This window comes from Penicillium rubens (assembly GCF_028828025.1).
Source record: "Penicillium rubens strain IBT 27055 chromosome Unknown utg000002l_segment0_segment0, whole genome shotgun sequence".
NCBI classification, from domain to species: domain Eukaryota; kingdom Fungi; phylum Ascomycota; class Eurotiomycetes; order Eurotiales; family Aspergillaceae; genus Penicillium; species Penicillium rubens.
This window is the reverse complement of record NW_026890600.1, coordinates 9291874-9304545: the sequence shown is the minus strand read 5'-3', so window position 1 is coordinate 9304545 and position 12672 is coordinate 9291874. Positions and strand designations below refer to the sequence as shown.

General features: G+C 49.7%; 3 protein-coding genes across 3 annotated transcripts; all 3 read left to right on the top strand.

Annotated features, from left to right (window-relative positions):
- Positions 1-428: 428 nt before the first annotated feature.
- Positions 429-1514, top strand: N7525_005961 (phosphatidylinositol phosphate kinase family protein; the record flags this gene model as incomplete). Its single annotated transcript, XM_002564237.1, has 2 exons — positions 429-698; positions 759-1514. 2 exons carry the CDS (start codon positions 429-431, stop codon positions 1512-1514), a joined length of 1026 nt encoding a protein of 341 aa, XP_002564283.1.
- Positions 1515-2105: 591 nt separating this feature from the next.
- N7525_005960 (putative CECR1 family adenosine deaminase) lies at positions 2106-3887 on the top strand (the record flags this gene model as incomplete). Its single annotated transcript, XM_002564238.1, has 2 exons — positions 2106-2229; positions 2284-3887. 2 exons carry the CDS (start codon positions 2106-2108, stop codon positions 3885-3887), a joined length of 1728 nt encoding a protein of 575 aa, XP_002564284.1.
- A 386-nt stretch (positions 3888-4273) lies between these two features.
- Positions 4274-10781, top strand: atg2 (uncharacterized protein; the record flags this gene model as incomplete). Its single annotated transcript, XM_002564239.2, has 4 exons — positions 4274-4438; positions 4543-9732; positions 9785-10708; positions 10764-10781. The coding sequence occupies 4 exons, from the start codon at positions 4274-4276 to the stop codon at positions 10779-10781; spliced, it is 6297 nt and encodes a 2098-aa protein (XP_002564285.1).
- Between the last annotated feature and the right edge of the window lie 1891 nt (positions 10782-12672).

The following is a 12672-nucleotide window of genomic DNA, read 5'->3' as shown; positions in this document are numbered from 1 at the left end:
CGCACCTCGACGGGCGACATTGTCGATTCCAGTTACCACTACATTACGAACCGGGATTATCATCCAATTCACACCTTCAATCTGACGTTGCGAACCCCTCGTATATGTAATCGTGTGGCCTAGGCAAGTTGTGTTTATTGATGCTACGAGACCAGACTATTCTCGATGTGTGCGAATGCCTGAAGTAGACAATGCCCCCCGTGGACGCGAACAAGCATGACTAAACGTAACATGCGCACTTCCAAGGTTTCGTATCCGTACTAGTGGTCACATGTTATGCCGGGTATTGTTGTATAGCTAAAACCCATGCGACTTTCTGTCTGACGTCACTGTCTTTAAAAACAAGCTGTCTCGACACCTACAAAACAAAAACCGGGAAAAAAAAAGAAACTCCTTGCTTGAATCATGTCTCTACATCTCGTCACACAATGGGCAACACACGTCGGGAGTCAGCTTTGACCAAGTCCATCCAGTCTGGCTTGCTACGCGAACCAGACAAGTGCAAGAAGACAGCCTGGCGTCGATTTCTTGCTTTCTTCACTGTGCGACGAATTAGACTCGTTCGATATGAGCTGGAATTATTTGTACGGCTACGAAAGGAGATCTGGAAGTTTGATGAAGATGAATATAAGGCGAGCTTCCGCACGAGCGCCCAGCCCCCTCTGAAAATGATCGGGGACATGGGATACTCTGGTTCTGTGAGTGGTCCTCGTTACAACTGCAAAGACATAATACTCACTAACTGTTCTTGATGGTAGACATTCTTCAGCAGTCTCGATGGCCACTTCGTCATCAAGAGCCTCCCCCGTCGTTTCGAGCATACCTTTTTCCAGGCAGACCTCCTCGAGCCATACTATTATTACATGCGAGACCACCCAGACTCGGTCTTGGTATGGATCACGGACTATGTCCTCTCTCCCTATGTGACTCTTGGTACTCTCTTTGGATGCACGCCAGCCCACCATATTGTCATGGAGAACATCCTACTCGGCAAAGACGAGGACCCCAACGGCGGACAGTGGGAAACCTACGATCTCAAGCCCATCGACTACTTCTATCCCGAGCGTGATCTTATCCCCGAACCTCTTGTTAGCGAAGAAACGCTGAACAAACTGGCGGATACCTTCAACGACAAGCTCCATCTGTGGAAAAAGGACTATGACGCCTTTATGCAATCTTTGGAAGCCGATACAAAGTTCTTGGGAGAAGCTAACGCCGTTGACTACTCTCTGTTCCTGGTCAGAATGCCAGCTTCTTCAAAACCCGCTATTCTAGGGCGACACAGTCCCTGGAGAGAAGGTCTCCCGTCTGCTGATGGAAAGTGGAAGTATCGGGCTGTGATCCTCGATTTTTTCTGGGCGCGCCACAAATTCCACGCACAAGCATTGTCCGGGGCCGTGCAAACGTTCAATGTTGTGGGTCGCAAAGGTCCAATGTCTATTACGACGACGGCTGGTGAGTACCGTGAGAAGTTTCTGACGATGGTTAGGGAAATGATTCAAGTTCAACAATGATATCCTACGCGGCAACTTGTTCTTGACGTGTTCAGCATATACTTCCAATTTGTACGTAAATGCGATGTGATATTTTCAAAGCTTTACTTCGTCTTCTCAAATTTTCCTTATCATGCCCATCGGTGAGATCTGGGAGACTGGACATAAGCACCGATGAATGCTTCAGTCCAACAAAGGTGGTAAGTAAGATATCCCAGGGAGCCTTCGACTACTTTTGGGGTGGTTTATAAGCTTCTATGTATATAAAAATGAGGCTTTTTCTCCTATACAAATGTATGTATCTCCATTTTAAGGTGGTTTGATTTCGGCCCGGAATAACTGAGGCCGGTGGTCTACATTAAAACTTGCGATCCTAAGCGTGGATGATAAAGGCAAAATAAGGGCTTAGCCGTAGTTTGCGACGGAAAAGTAATAGGGGGCTAATGGGGCAATCAGCGAGCTCGGGCGGGCCAAATTGTAGGCGCGCAGCGATAAGTGTAAAATGGTGTGGATAACCAGAAGACGCAAACGGATAAGGCGGGGAGCGTAACTTTCCCCTCCCGATAATCTGGTCCACTCGACTCGATAATCATTTTTGAATCACTTCAAATCATGGCAAATACAGAGAATGAATGGGAATTGGAGGAGGGGATTCCTCAGGTTGGGGATCCCTTCATCCAACAATATTTGAAAGGACGCGATGCTTTAATTATGGAAGAGCGAAAGCGACGTCATGGTATTCCCCACTTGAATTAAGTACGAAAATCCCATCTCTAACTTTCTTTCGTAGATGCAAATCTGCGCAAATCACTATCACCTATCGCTGCCCGCGCAACAAAGATAGTGTCGCAGATCCGAGCTCAGGAACAGAATGAGCTATGGTCAAGTGGATTGGACGAAGTTGCGGCCCACCAGGCGGATGAGATCCTCTACCCCGGTGTCATGTTTAACCTCGCCAAAGGCCGCATGGAGAACACCAAACTATGGAAAATCGTGGAGAAGATGCCAAAGGGGTCCCTTCTACATGCTCACATGGACGCCATGTTCGACATCAACTTCCTAATTGACCAGGCATTCTCCACGCCCGGCATACACATGTTAGCGCCGAAGCCGTTGATCACAGCCCATGATTACGAAAACGCGCCCGTGCTTTTTCAGTATTCTTCGCAGCCTTTAGAAGCATCGCAGGACAAGCCAAGCATTTGGTCGGAGACATACGAGCCCTCGTCGTTGATCTCGATCCAGAAGGCCGCCTCGTCTTTCCCCAAGGGGGGAGAGAAGGGTTTCCGGGAATGGTTGCACACCCGGTGTGTCCTTATGCCGGAGCATTCGTATCACCACCACCACGGAGTAGATGCAATTTGGTCTATCTTCACAAAGACTTTCCCCATCGTCGACTCTCTCTTGATGTATGAGCCTATCTTCCGTGCCTGTCTCCACCGCTTGCTCGCACAGCTTGCGGAGGATGGAATTCGATACGTCGAGTTCCGCATTGGATTTGTCTTCCAATTTAGGAAAGAGGGAAACGACAAGCCCGAGGAAGACCACTTCGAGTGGTGTCGTGTGGTGGAAGATGTCGTGTCTCAGTTCAAACAAACAGATGCAGGGAAGGACTTCTACGATCCTCGCATTATTTGGACTACGCTCCGGTGGTTTGGCAATGAGGCCATTGTCAATAGCATGAAGCAGTGCATCGAAACAAAGCTGGAGTTCCCTAATCTGATCAGTGGGTTTGATGTTGTTGGCCAAGAGGATAACGGGAGGCCGCTAGTCGACCTTGTCCCAGTGCTTTTTTGGTTCCGAAAGCAATGCGCGGAAGAAGAAGTCGATATTCCCTTCTTTTTCCACGCTGGAGAATGTCTCGGCGACGGTGATGCGACAGACCACAACCTCTTCGATGCCATCCTTCTTGGCACTCGACGAATTGGCCATGCGTTCTCGCTTTACAAGCATCCTCTGCTCATCGATTTAGTGAAGGAGAAGAAGATCCTTGTTGAATGCTGTCCAATCTCGAACGAAGTGCTTCGCCTTGCTAGCTCTATCAAATCCCATCCTTTGCCCGCCCTATTGTCCAGAGGCGTGCCCGTTTCGCTGTGCAACGACGACCCCGCAATTCTTGGCCACGGAAGGAATGGATTGACGCACGATTTCTGGCAGGCTTTGCAGGGACTCGAAAATGTGGATTTGGTCGGCCTATCAATGATGGCCCAGAACTCCATCCGGTGGAGCTGCTATGAAGACCAGTCGACCGCCGAGTGGAAGGCTGGCATTCAGAACGGGGTAATGGGGACGGGTCTGAAAGCAGAACGTCTGCAGGCTTTCGCTTCGGATTTTGAGAAATTCTGCGAGTGGGTTGTGCTGGAGTTCGCTGAATACGATACTGGGGATGATTGAAGTACCATCATGTTGATCACCATATACGAGTCACATACATAGTCGCCTAGCACGAACAAGCATGAAAGCACAAAAGCCCTCTTCGGTAATAGTCCAACTGGTGTAGACCAATTTTTGTAATCATTGAAGTATTTGAAACATGTCACGAGTCAATGAGCAGATAATTGGTCAAATCTGCTGTCAATCGGTGAGTTGGCACGTCGGCGCCTGACTCGGCTTATCGCGCCTTTATCAGGTGCCCGGAACGTCATTGTTAAACATCCCCCCTTCACACCTTCCCCATCCACTCCGCTTTGTCGGGGCTGGCTGCTTTATTGTCTTCGTTAACCTATTTTCGATGATACGAGTCAACATATGAACGAGCCCTGTCCCGGCTCTCAGTCACGATGGCGTCGTACTTTATGCCGTCGTTTTTCCAGAAGCGGCTCCTCAAATACGCCCTGTCTCGCCTGGGCCTGGTGGACACAGAGGCTTTGGATCCAGATAACCTAGGCATCCGCTGGGGACAACGGTCTACCATCGAGTTGAGGGATATTGGCCTCAAATTAGAGGTGAGTGGGTGCAGTGACCCTCCGCAGGTGGCGGGGCGGCTTTCATGATCATCGAACACGCGACTATAGAGCAGTGCGGGCTGACTGTTTACATCACAACATAGAAACTATCGACTCTACTCAATCTTCCTCCGTCGTGCGAGCTGCTCAGCGCCCGAGTTCAGCTTCTTCGAATCACCCTTCCTGCCGATTTCCACAATAGTGGGATCCTGTGTGAGGCAAACGGCATCGACGTACATATTCGGTTATTGTCAGAGGAGTCGAAGAAGGGGCAACATGTAAAAAGGGAAAGCGAAAAACATGACTATTCGGCGGTGCCCACACCGTCTGGTCTTGCGGAGTCATTCCTTGAGTCTGAGCCAAAGGAGGAAAGGGAAGAGCTGCAGGCTGCAATAGCGTCACAGTCGCAGGTCCTGCCCCAAGACCCATTAGCCTGGTCTACCGATGACGATAACGAGCTCGGCCTTGGGAGTGAGACTCTGTCACTGCCGAGCTTTGTGGCCGGGTTCCTAAAAGGCGTCGTGGACCGACTCCAACTCAAGATAACAGATGCAGTTGTGCGAGTGGATATGGAGTTGAAGCAAGATGGAACGTCGAAACGGCAACCTGAACATAAGCCGGATCTTGTTGCGGGGCTGTTGAGCGTCGGGGAGATTGATGTACATGGAGTATCCGAGAAAACCGTTGGCCCGGAGGAGAGTCTTCCTTTCCGAGAAGGGAAGCGACTCATATCAATGGCAGATATCAATTTTGGGTTGCTTTCGGATCCATCGGTGTTCTCGAACTACTCTCGCTTTGCTCCCCCAGCATCCCCGACGACCACTATGCGGTCAAAAGGGAGCCAGCCGTCGAGCAGAGCGCCATCACCCTCCCCATTGGATCGCTCTGACGAGGAACCCCTTGCTATGACCCAATCAACTATTTTCGAGCCGCCGCAAGCTTTTGGCCATTTCAGTACCACCACGGACCGGTTAGAGGCATCTGCATTTTCCGATGGTCGATTCTCAGACGCCGACTCTGAGTCAGGTAGTCACCGTGGTGGATATATGGAGGATTCTCAAATATTTGGAGATGACCCCTTCCAGGACAACCCGGGGTACTTAGACTCGGTTATTGACACACAATTCGATGATTTTGATGACGAGCAGTCGCCGGTAATACATCCCGAAGAAGGCAGAGGGGCCGGGAGCGAATGGAGGAGCCACTTATCTCATGGCACACGAAGCTTGCATCAGAGCCAACAGGGCGAATCCTCTGATGGGCCCTTGGTCCCCTCTGGCAGCTATCATGTATCCCAAACTCACGACACACACCACAGCCAAATCGGCTCTGAAATTGACGAAATAACGCAAACCACACAGCATTATGATGATTACGAAAATGAACATGACGAAATATCAGAATTGAGCGTATCATCCCATCCTCCTAGTACATCTTCTCCACGTCCAGAGCCCGAGAGAACGAGCTTAGGAGAAGAAACATCGAATGCTGATCTCGACGAGTCCAAACTTTTCTCCCACGATGAAGCGCAAAGCCTTTACATGAGCGCTACCAGCCAGGGTATGAGTGGGAGCTTCATGCCACAAATGCCAGGTGGGTGGGGCTCGTTTGACAGTGCACCGGGTGCACATGGTGACCGATCTAAAGTCATCGCACCTATTGATCCGGCCCACTCTGCCCATGATCAAGGTGAAGCGGATTCAAGATGCACAGCCCCGTCAGAAGACAATGTCACTGAACAGCATGATTTGGATGACCAAGCCCAATCTCAGACATTGCACAAGGACAGAACCTCAACTCCATCATCTTCTGGGTTGCACAGAATCAATGAAATGAGAAAATCTGTGCTTACCGTTGACAAGATTTTGCTGTGGCTCCCACCTGCTGCTTCCGAAGAAGAAGAAGAAGAACAAGTGTCCGCCGAACCGTCGCCTGTGCTACAAAAAGGGAACGTAGGCAGTGACCTAAATGAATCGACTGCCAGCTTTGCGGAATCCGCACCCGGAGAAAGTCTACTTGCCTCCAGAGCGTACAAATCTACAAGGTTTGGAAGAGACTTTTCTGAGGCACGGGCTCAGCCAAGTGCTGGGACTGGACTGCCTGAAATTGCTGTGGAAGTGTTCTCTGTCTCCGTGCATTTCGATATTGCAACTGGTTGGCTTCTAACCAAGATAGGACAAAGGTTGTCTCACACTCTCGGTACGGCTGAAAGAGATCCGGCTGAGAAGCAGTTGCGAAAGGACCAACCTGCGCGCACACCACCTGTTCATCTTGTCGTCCATGCACTTTCAATAAAATTCATCGAACGTGTTTCGGGGCATGTATATTCGTCTGACAATAGTGGCTCGCCTTTGTCTCCTCCCTACAGCATGGAAGACGTGATTCTTCGCCTTAATCTATCTGGTTTGAATGCTCGCCTTTCGGCTCAAAGTACAACTACCAAGCTGAATTTTGATGTATCCAAGTTTGCACTCGGCTTCGCTTCCGAGGATATCATATTCTTTGATGAAAGATTGAAGATGCGTGAATCTACGCGTGATGTTTTAGCCCCTTCCCAAGGTGATATTTCTATCTCTTTGGTCAAATCGGCAGATTTAGCAAAGGTTGACATCTCCACGCTGCCTCTCCATATCAATCTCAATATACAGCGCCTAGAAGAGGCTCTAGGCTGGATGGGTGGCCTGAGCACCATTCTCGAACTTGGTGGTTCCATGTCGTCCGTGTCAACAGTCAAAGGCTCCCCTCCACTTTCCAAACAGCGCCCCCGCGGTGTGCATTTTGAGACACCTGCCCCAGGTGTTCACGCGCCAAAGGGCACGTCAGCCTTATGGAAAGTAAATGCCCGAGTTGGTGCCATCCTGCTGGATGTTACCGGTGAAACTCACAGTCTTCAACTTACTACGACCGCCGTCAAAATCGTCAGCAGGTTTGAAGGGATTGGTATTCAAATAGACAAGGCCAAAATGATTGGGCCACTTTCAATTAATGACACATCATCTGATAGCCCCGCCAAAGTCACGCTGAACAACATCCGCCTTGAATTCCTCTTTGCCCCGAAGGAGGTTGATCTCGATCGTCTACTAACATTGATTACTCCGTCCCAGGACAAATTTGATGTGGAAGATGATATCATGTTAGACACACTGTTGCGCCAGCGACGACAAGGATCTGTTCTTCGCATGACAGTGGGACGCTTGGAAACGTCCATCTCAGATACCGGTGGGTTGGAGCCTCTCTCGTCTCTTGCTGTGGAGTTGAGTCGGCTTTCCAATGTCACCAAGTATTTGCCGGAAGATGATCGCCCTGGTATTCTTACTTTGATACTGGTCCGTGATTTCCAAGGAGACGTACACGTTGGTGGAGAAGTTGGGGACATCGAAAGTCGACTTACCAGTGTTGAAGTTGCACACATCACCATGCCTTCACTCACTGCGGCCCATATTGGAACCATGACCGTTAGGCGCAATAACAACGAAGAGCTGGTGGGGCATGCCCTGTGGCCCCCGAACAAGTATCAGGACCCAGACTCGTCTTATCCACCGGTCCTCATGGCTCGTTTTATACCCGACGAAATGGATCCTACCTACAAGATCAAACTTCACAACCTCCTTGTCGAGTACACGGTACCATCAGTGACGGCCTTCCTTGGATTGGGTGGCGACAAGATGAGCGGAGATTTGGCAAGTAGTATGGTCAACTCTATCGCCAATCTTGCAGAGCACTCAATGTCATCACCTTCGATGACAGGACGATCGATGTCGAATGAATCCAGCTCCTCGACAAAGCCAATTAAACTGTCAGTTGTGTTTAGGGATTGTGTTTTTGGTCTCAATCCTCGAAATTCCCCCGCGAAAGGCCTTGCAGTCCTCACCAACGCCAAGTTTGGAGGAACTATTCATGGAGACGAATCTGCAGAAGCATCATTGGATGTTAGGAAAGCCTCGCTCATGATCATCGACGACGTGTACCATGAGAGTGCTTATAACCTGCACCAGCGAGGCTCAGTCGTTCCCCAAGACACCCAAGCTCAAGCGTATATCGATAAAGGCTACGTTCCTGTCTCTTCCATCTCGTCGGCAACTGCTGGTGTCAAGCTCACCAGCGCTGAGGATGGTACAAAGTCTTTGGACGTAGAGCTCAGAGATGAGCTGTTGATCCTCGAGACCTGCGCGGATTCTACTCAAACTCTTATTAGCATCATGAATGGGCTTCAGCCTCCACCTCCACCAAACGTCAATGTCAAATATCGAACAGAGGTTATGCCCATCCAAGATATGTTCGCCTCGTTCACTGGGGACGCATTTGCCGCCGATCCCCCTCTTCCCCATGATAATGATATGGCAACTATCTCGGAAGGATCATCCAGGGAAGGTCAGTTAACCGACGAGCTTGAATATGTCAGCGATTTCTATCCTGTGAAGGGTGGCCTCGGTGGTGCGGGAATTGAGGCCATAGACACGGATTCTAATGACCTGCTGGACAGCTTCCATTCCCAATACCAAGTATCTTCCAGTATGACGGAATTGGATTTCCAGGGGGACCATTTTGCAAAGAAATCAGCTGTGGGCGGAACCGCTCATCGGTGGGACTCCACCCGGAACACCTACGGGTTCGCCAACGACACGAAGCTCGAGCGGAGTCCTTTGCGTGTGCGTATGCGAGACGTACATTTCATCTGGAATCTGTTTGATGGATATGACTGGCAGCGCACCCGTGATACAATATCCAAAGCTGTCAAAGATGTGGAAACCAAGGCCACAGAACGCCGTTCCAGGGGGTCAAGAGTGTCGCCTTCGGCGGAAGATGAAGAGGAGTCTGTCATCGGCGATTTCCTCTTCAATTCCATTTATATCGGTATTCCAGCCAACAAGGATCCACGGGAGCTCCACCGCGAGATCAATCATGACATCGACGATTTCACCAGCGAGACTGGGAGCTATGCAACAACCACTACTGTGACTGGGGCTGGAAGTCGCCAGGGCCGGCCAACCTCTAAGAGGGAGAAGAAGTTACGCTTGCATCGGAGCAAACACCACAAAATGACGTTTGAGTTGAAGGGTGTCTCTGCCGATCTGATTATCTTCCCACCGGGTTCAGAAGAGACTCAGAGTTCGTTGGATGTGCGGGTCAAAGACTTGGAGATCTATGACCACGTTCCGACGTCGACATGGAAGAAGTTCGCAACCTATATGCGTGAGGCTGGCGAAAAGGAGAGCGGGACGAGCATGGTTCACCTTGAGATTTTGACTGTAAAGCCTGTGCCTGAGCTAGCTGCATCTGAGATTGTTCTCAAGGTCTGTTATGCAATAATCAATTACTCGAACCTGTTTCTAACTTGACTCCTAGGCCACTATTCTACCCCTCCGGTTGCACGTTGACCAAGATGCACTCGACTTCATGAGTCGGTTCTTTGAGTTTAGAGATGAGACCGCCCAGCCGTCTGATACCCCGGGTGATGTTCCGTTTTTGCAGCGGGTAGAGATAAACGCCGTGCAAGTCAAACTGGACTTCAAGCCTAAGCGGGTCGACTACGCAGGACTCCGGTCCGGCCGCACAACCGAGTTCATGAACTTTTTCGTTCTGGATGGCGCCGACATGGTGCTACGACATGTGATCATCTACGGAGTGTCTGGATTCGACCGAATGGGCCAAACTCTTAACGACATCTGGATGCCAGATGTCAAGCAGAACCAGCTGCCCAGTGTGCTCGCTGGTCTAGCTCCGATCCGTTCCCTAGTCAACGTTGGCGGTGGCGTGCGCGACCTGGTCGTCGTCCCAATGCGCGAGTACAGAAAGGATGGCCGAATCGTGCGCAGCATCCAAAAGGGCGCGTTAGCCTTCGCCAAGACAACCTCTAACGAGCTGGTCAAACTCGGCGCAAAACTCGCCATCGGCACACAAACCGTCCTCCAAGGCGCGGAGGACCTACTGACCACCCCCAACGCCCCAGCCTTCGAAGAAGATTCCCTCGACGAAGATGAAGCCAAGAAGATCTCGCTGTACGCTGACCAGCCGGTTGGGGTGGTACAGGGACTGCGGGGGGCGTTCAGTGGTCTCGAGCGTGATCTGCTCTTGGCTCGCGACGCGGTCGTCGCCGTACCCGGGGAGGTGGTCGAGAGTGGGAGTGCCAAGGCCGCCGCAAAGGCAGTCTGGAAACGTGCGCCCACGGTCATCCTCCGACCCGCTATCGGGGTGTCCAAGGCTGTGGGACAGACTCTACTTGGTGCGGGGAATACCCTTGACCCAAGCAACCGGCGAAAGATGGAAGATGTAAGTGGTTTCCGACAAACCCTATTTTGGTGCCAGTGACTGACTCAGAGTTTAGAAGTATAAGCGGTACTGAGAGTAAGGTACACGAGGCCAGTGCTTGGCTTGGGGTCAATGGGTGGTTTGGCCCTTGCATACTCCGTACATACATGCATAGTCGATGGTCCCTTTTTGCTTTTCATTTTCATTTCCATTTTCATTCTCAGTCTTCAGTTTTGCTTTTTCTCATTGCTCCACCAGTTCGATACCACATCACCGCATTACAATCTCAAATTGCTCTTTCCCTTTCACTTCGGTACTTCAAGTCTTTCTTAGTTCTAGGCATGATGTGGGAGTCCTGAGTTCGTTCAATAAAGGATCGAGATCTCGATCCAGATCTATTTCTACGGATCCACCAAGAACCAGAAGAAGACAGAAAAGGCCATGTCGATCCCGGCTCCTATATCGGACAACGCGGTAGCATCCGAGTATACTCCTTCGGGAATTTGCCACGCATTTGGGGAGACTCTGTACTACCAGTAGAGACACACAGCATTGGGAAAAATGCCAAGTTCCGATGATCACCGGGCCTGGGGCAGCGAGGCAGCAATCCATTTTAAATTGCATAGTACATTATGCATGTGAAACACAAATCTGGGGGTTGCAGTCGTATTGCAGGGCAGATGACTTGGGATGAAATCGAGATGAGCTGGCATGCCGATCTGTGTAAGCCAACGTAAACGTGTGTATCTGCATTTGTGCCTTACTACTTCCAGTTACGAGTTACGAGATGCCCAACCATGGGATCAAAGAGGTCCAAGAGTAATCCCATCCAAACATCACCACTACGTAAATTCTCTCTCACGGCCGAAAGGACCTGAATCATGAAGAGCCAAGATCACATGACCCAATAAAAAAATCCCCTTCCTTGCATCAACGGTGCATCACGGCATCTGCAGAGTACTCCATACATACCCAAGGTACGGAGGATATGCATTGTGTATCCACTGCCTTGGAAGGAAGTCCGATCCAGAATGACCAAGTCATGATGTTGCCAGTGGAGAAGGAAAAAAAAAATCATTTTGCCACATTGCGATTCGAACTATCCAATCAAGGGTGTGAAGGCCGCCACAGCCGAAAGGTCATTTTTGCCTTGTTCAGCCCGAAGACACGGCGTTCTGTACGCCGACTGGTTCTAGGCTTAAAGAGGCGGTTGGTGAAGATTAGGGATGTATGGTGGGTGATTGGTTGGAGATGGAGAGAGGCTAAAGGCGCTAAAAGGACTAAAAGGACTAAAATACTAAAAGGAGGCTGAGATCATCTGCAAGTGATCACAATCACATTATTCGGTTTCTATAAACATTAATAGGATGCCCAACGTATACACTATCTAATGTATAATAACATCCATAACATGAGTAGACCGACTTTTCCATGACGTTGACATTTGATCGACGAACCATGGGTCCTTTGAAAGGCCTCGACCTTCACATCATTTTCTCTTCTCTTCTTCTTCTTCTTCTTCTCTAATTGGACCGGGCTGGCCGGCCCCTGGCTTTGTGGACTTTTGGTTCAATTCAATTGATTCAACTGATTCGATTCAACTGATTCAACTGGTTATAAACTCATTGTTATTTCTGTGGATAACGTGGATAACGTGGGTAATGTGGGTATACTCAGATCCAGGCACATTTTCTATTGCACATTTCTATTATTCTCTCATTTCAACATAAAATTACTTCTTCCTGCATTTCTGTACCTTGCAGTCTTGTTTATTGTGATCTATTCATATATTGCGACCGGTAAGCCTATCTCCCCCATCCCTTGCGGCGTAAATCTGACGAATCAAGTTTAGTGTGGAGAAGTGGGTTTCGATCTACTGCATTGGATATGTCGATAATCTAAAAAGGTGGTCCGAGAACAAAACAGTGCAACGAGAAGCAGGACTTCAAAGACAAAGAACGAAATCGGTGATACTTACAATTGCA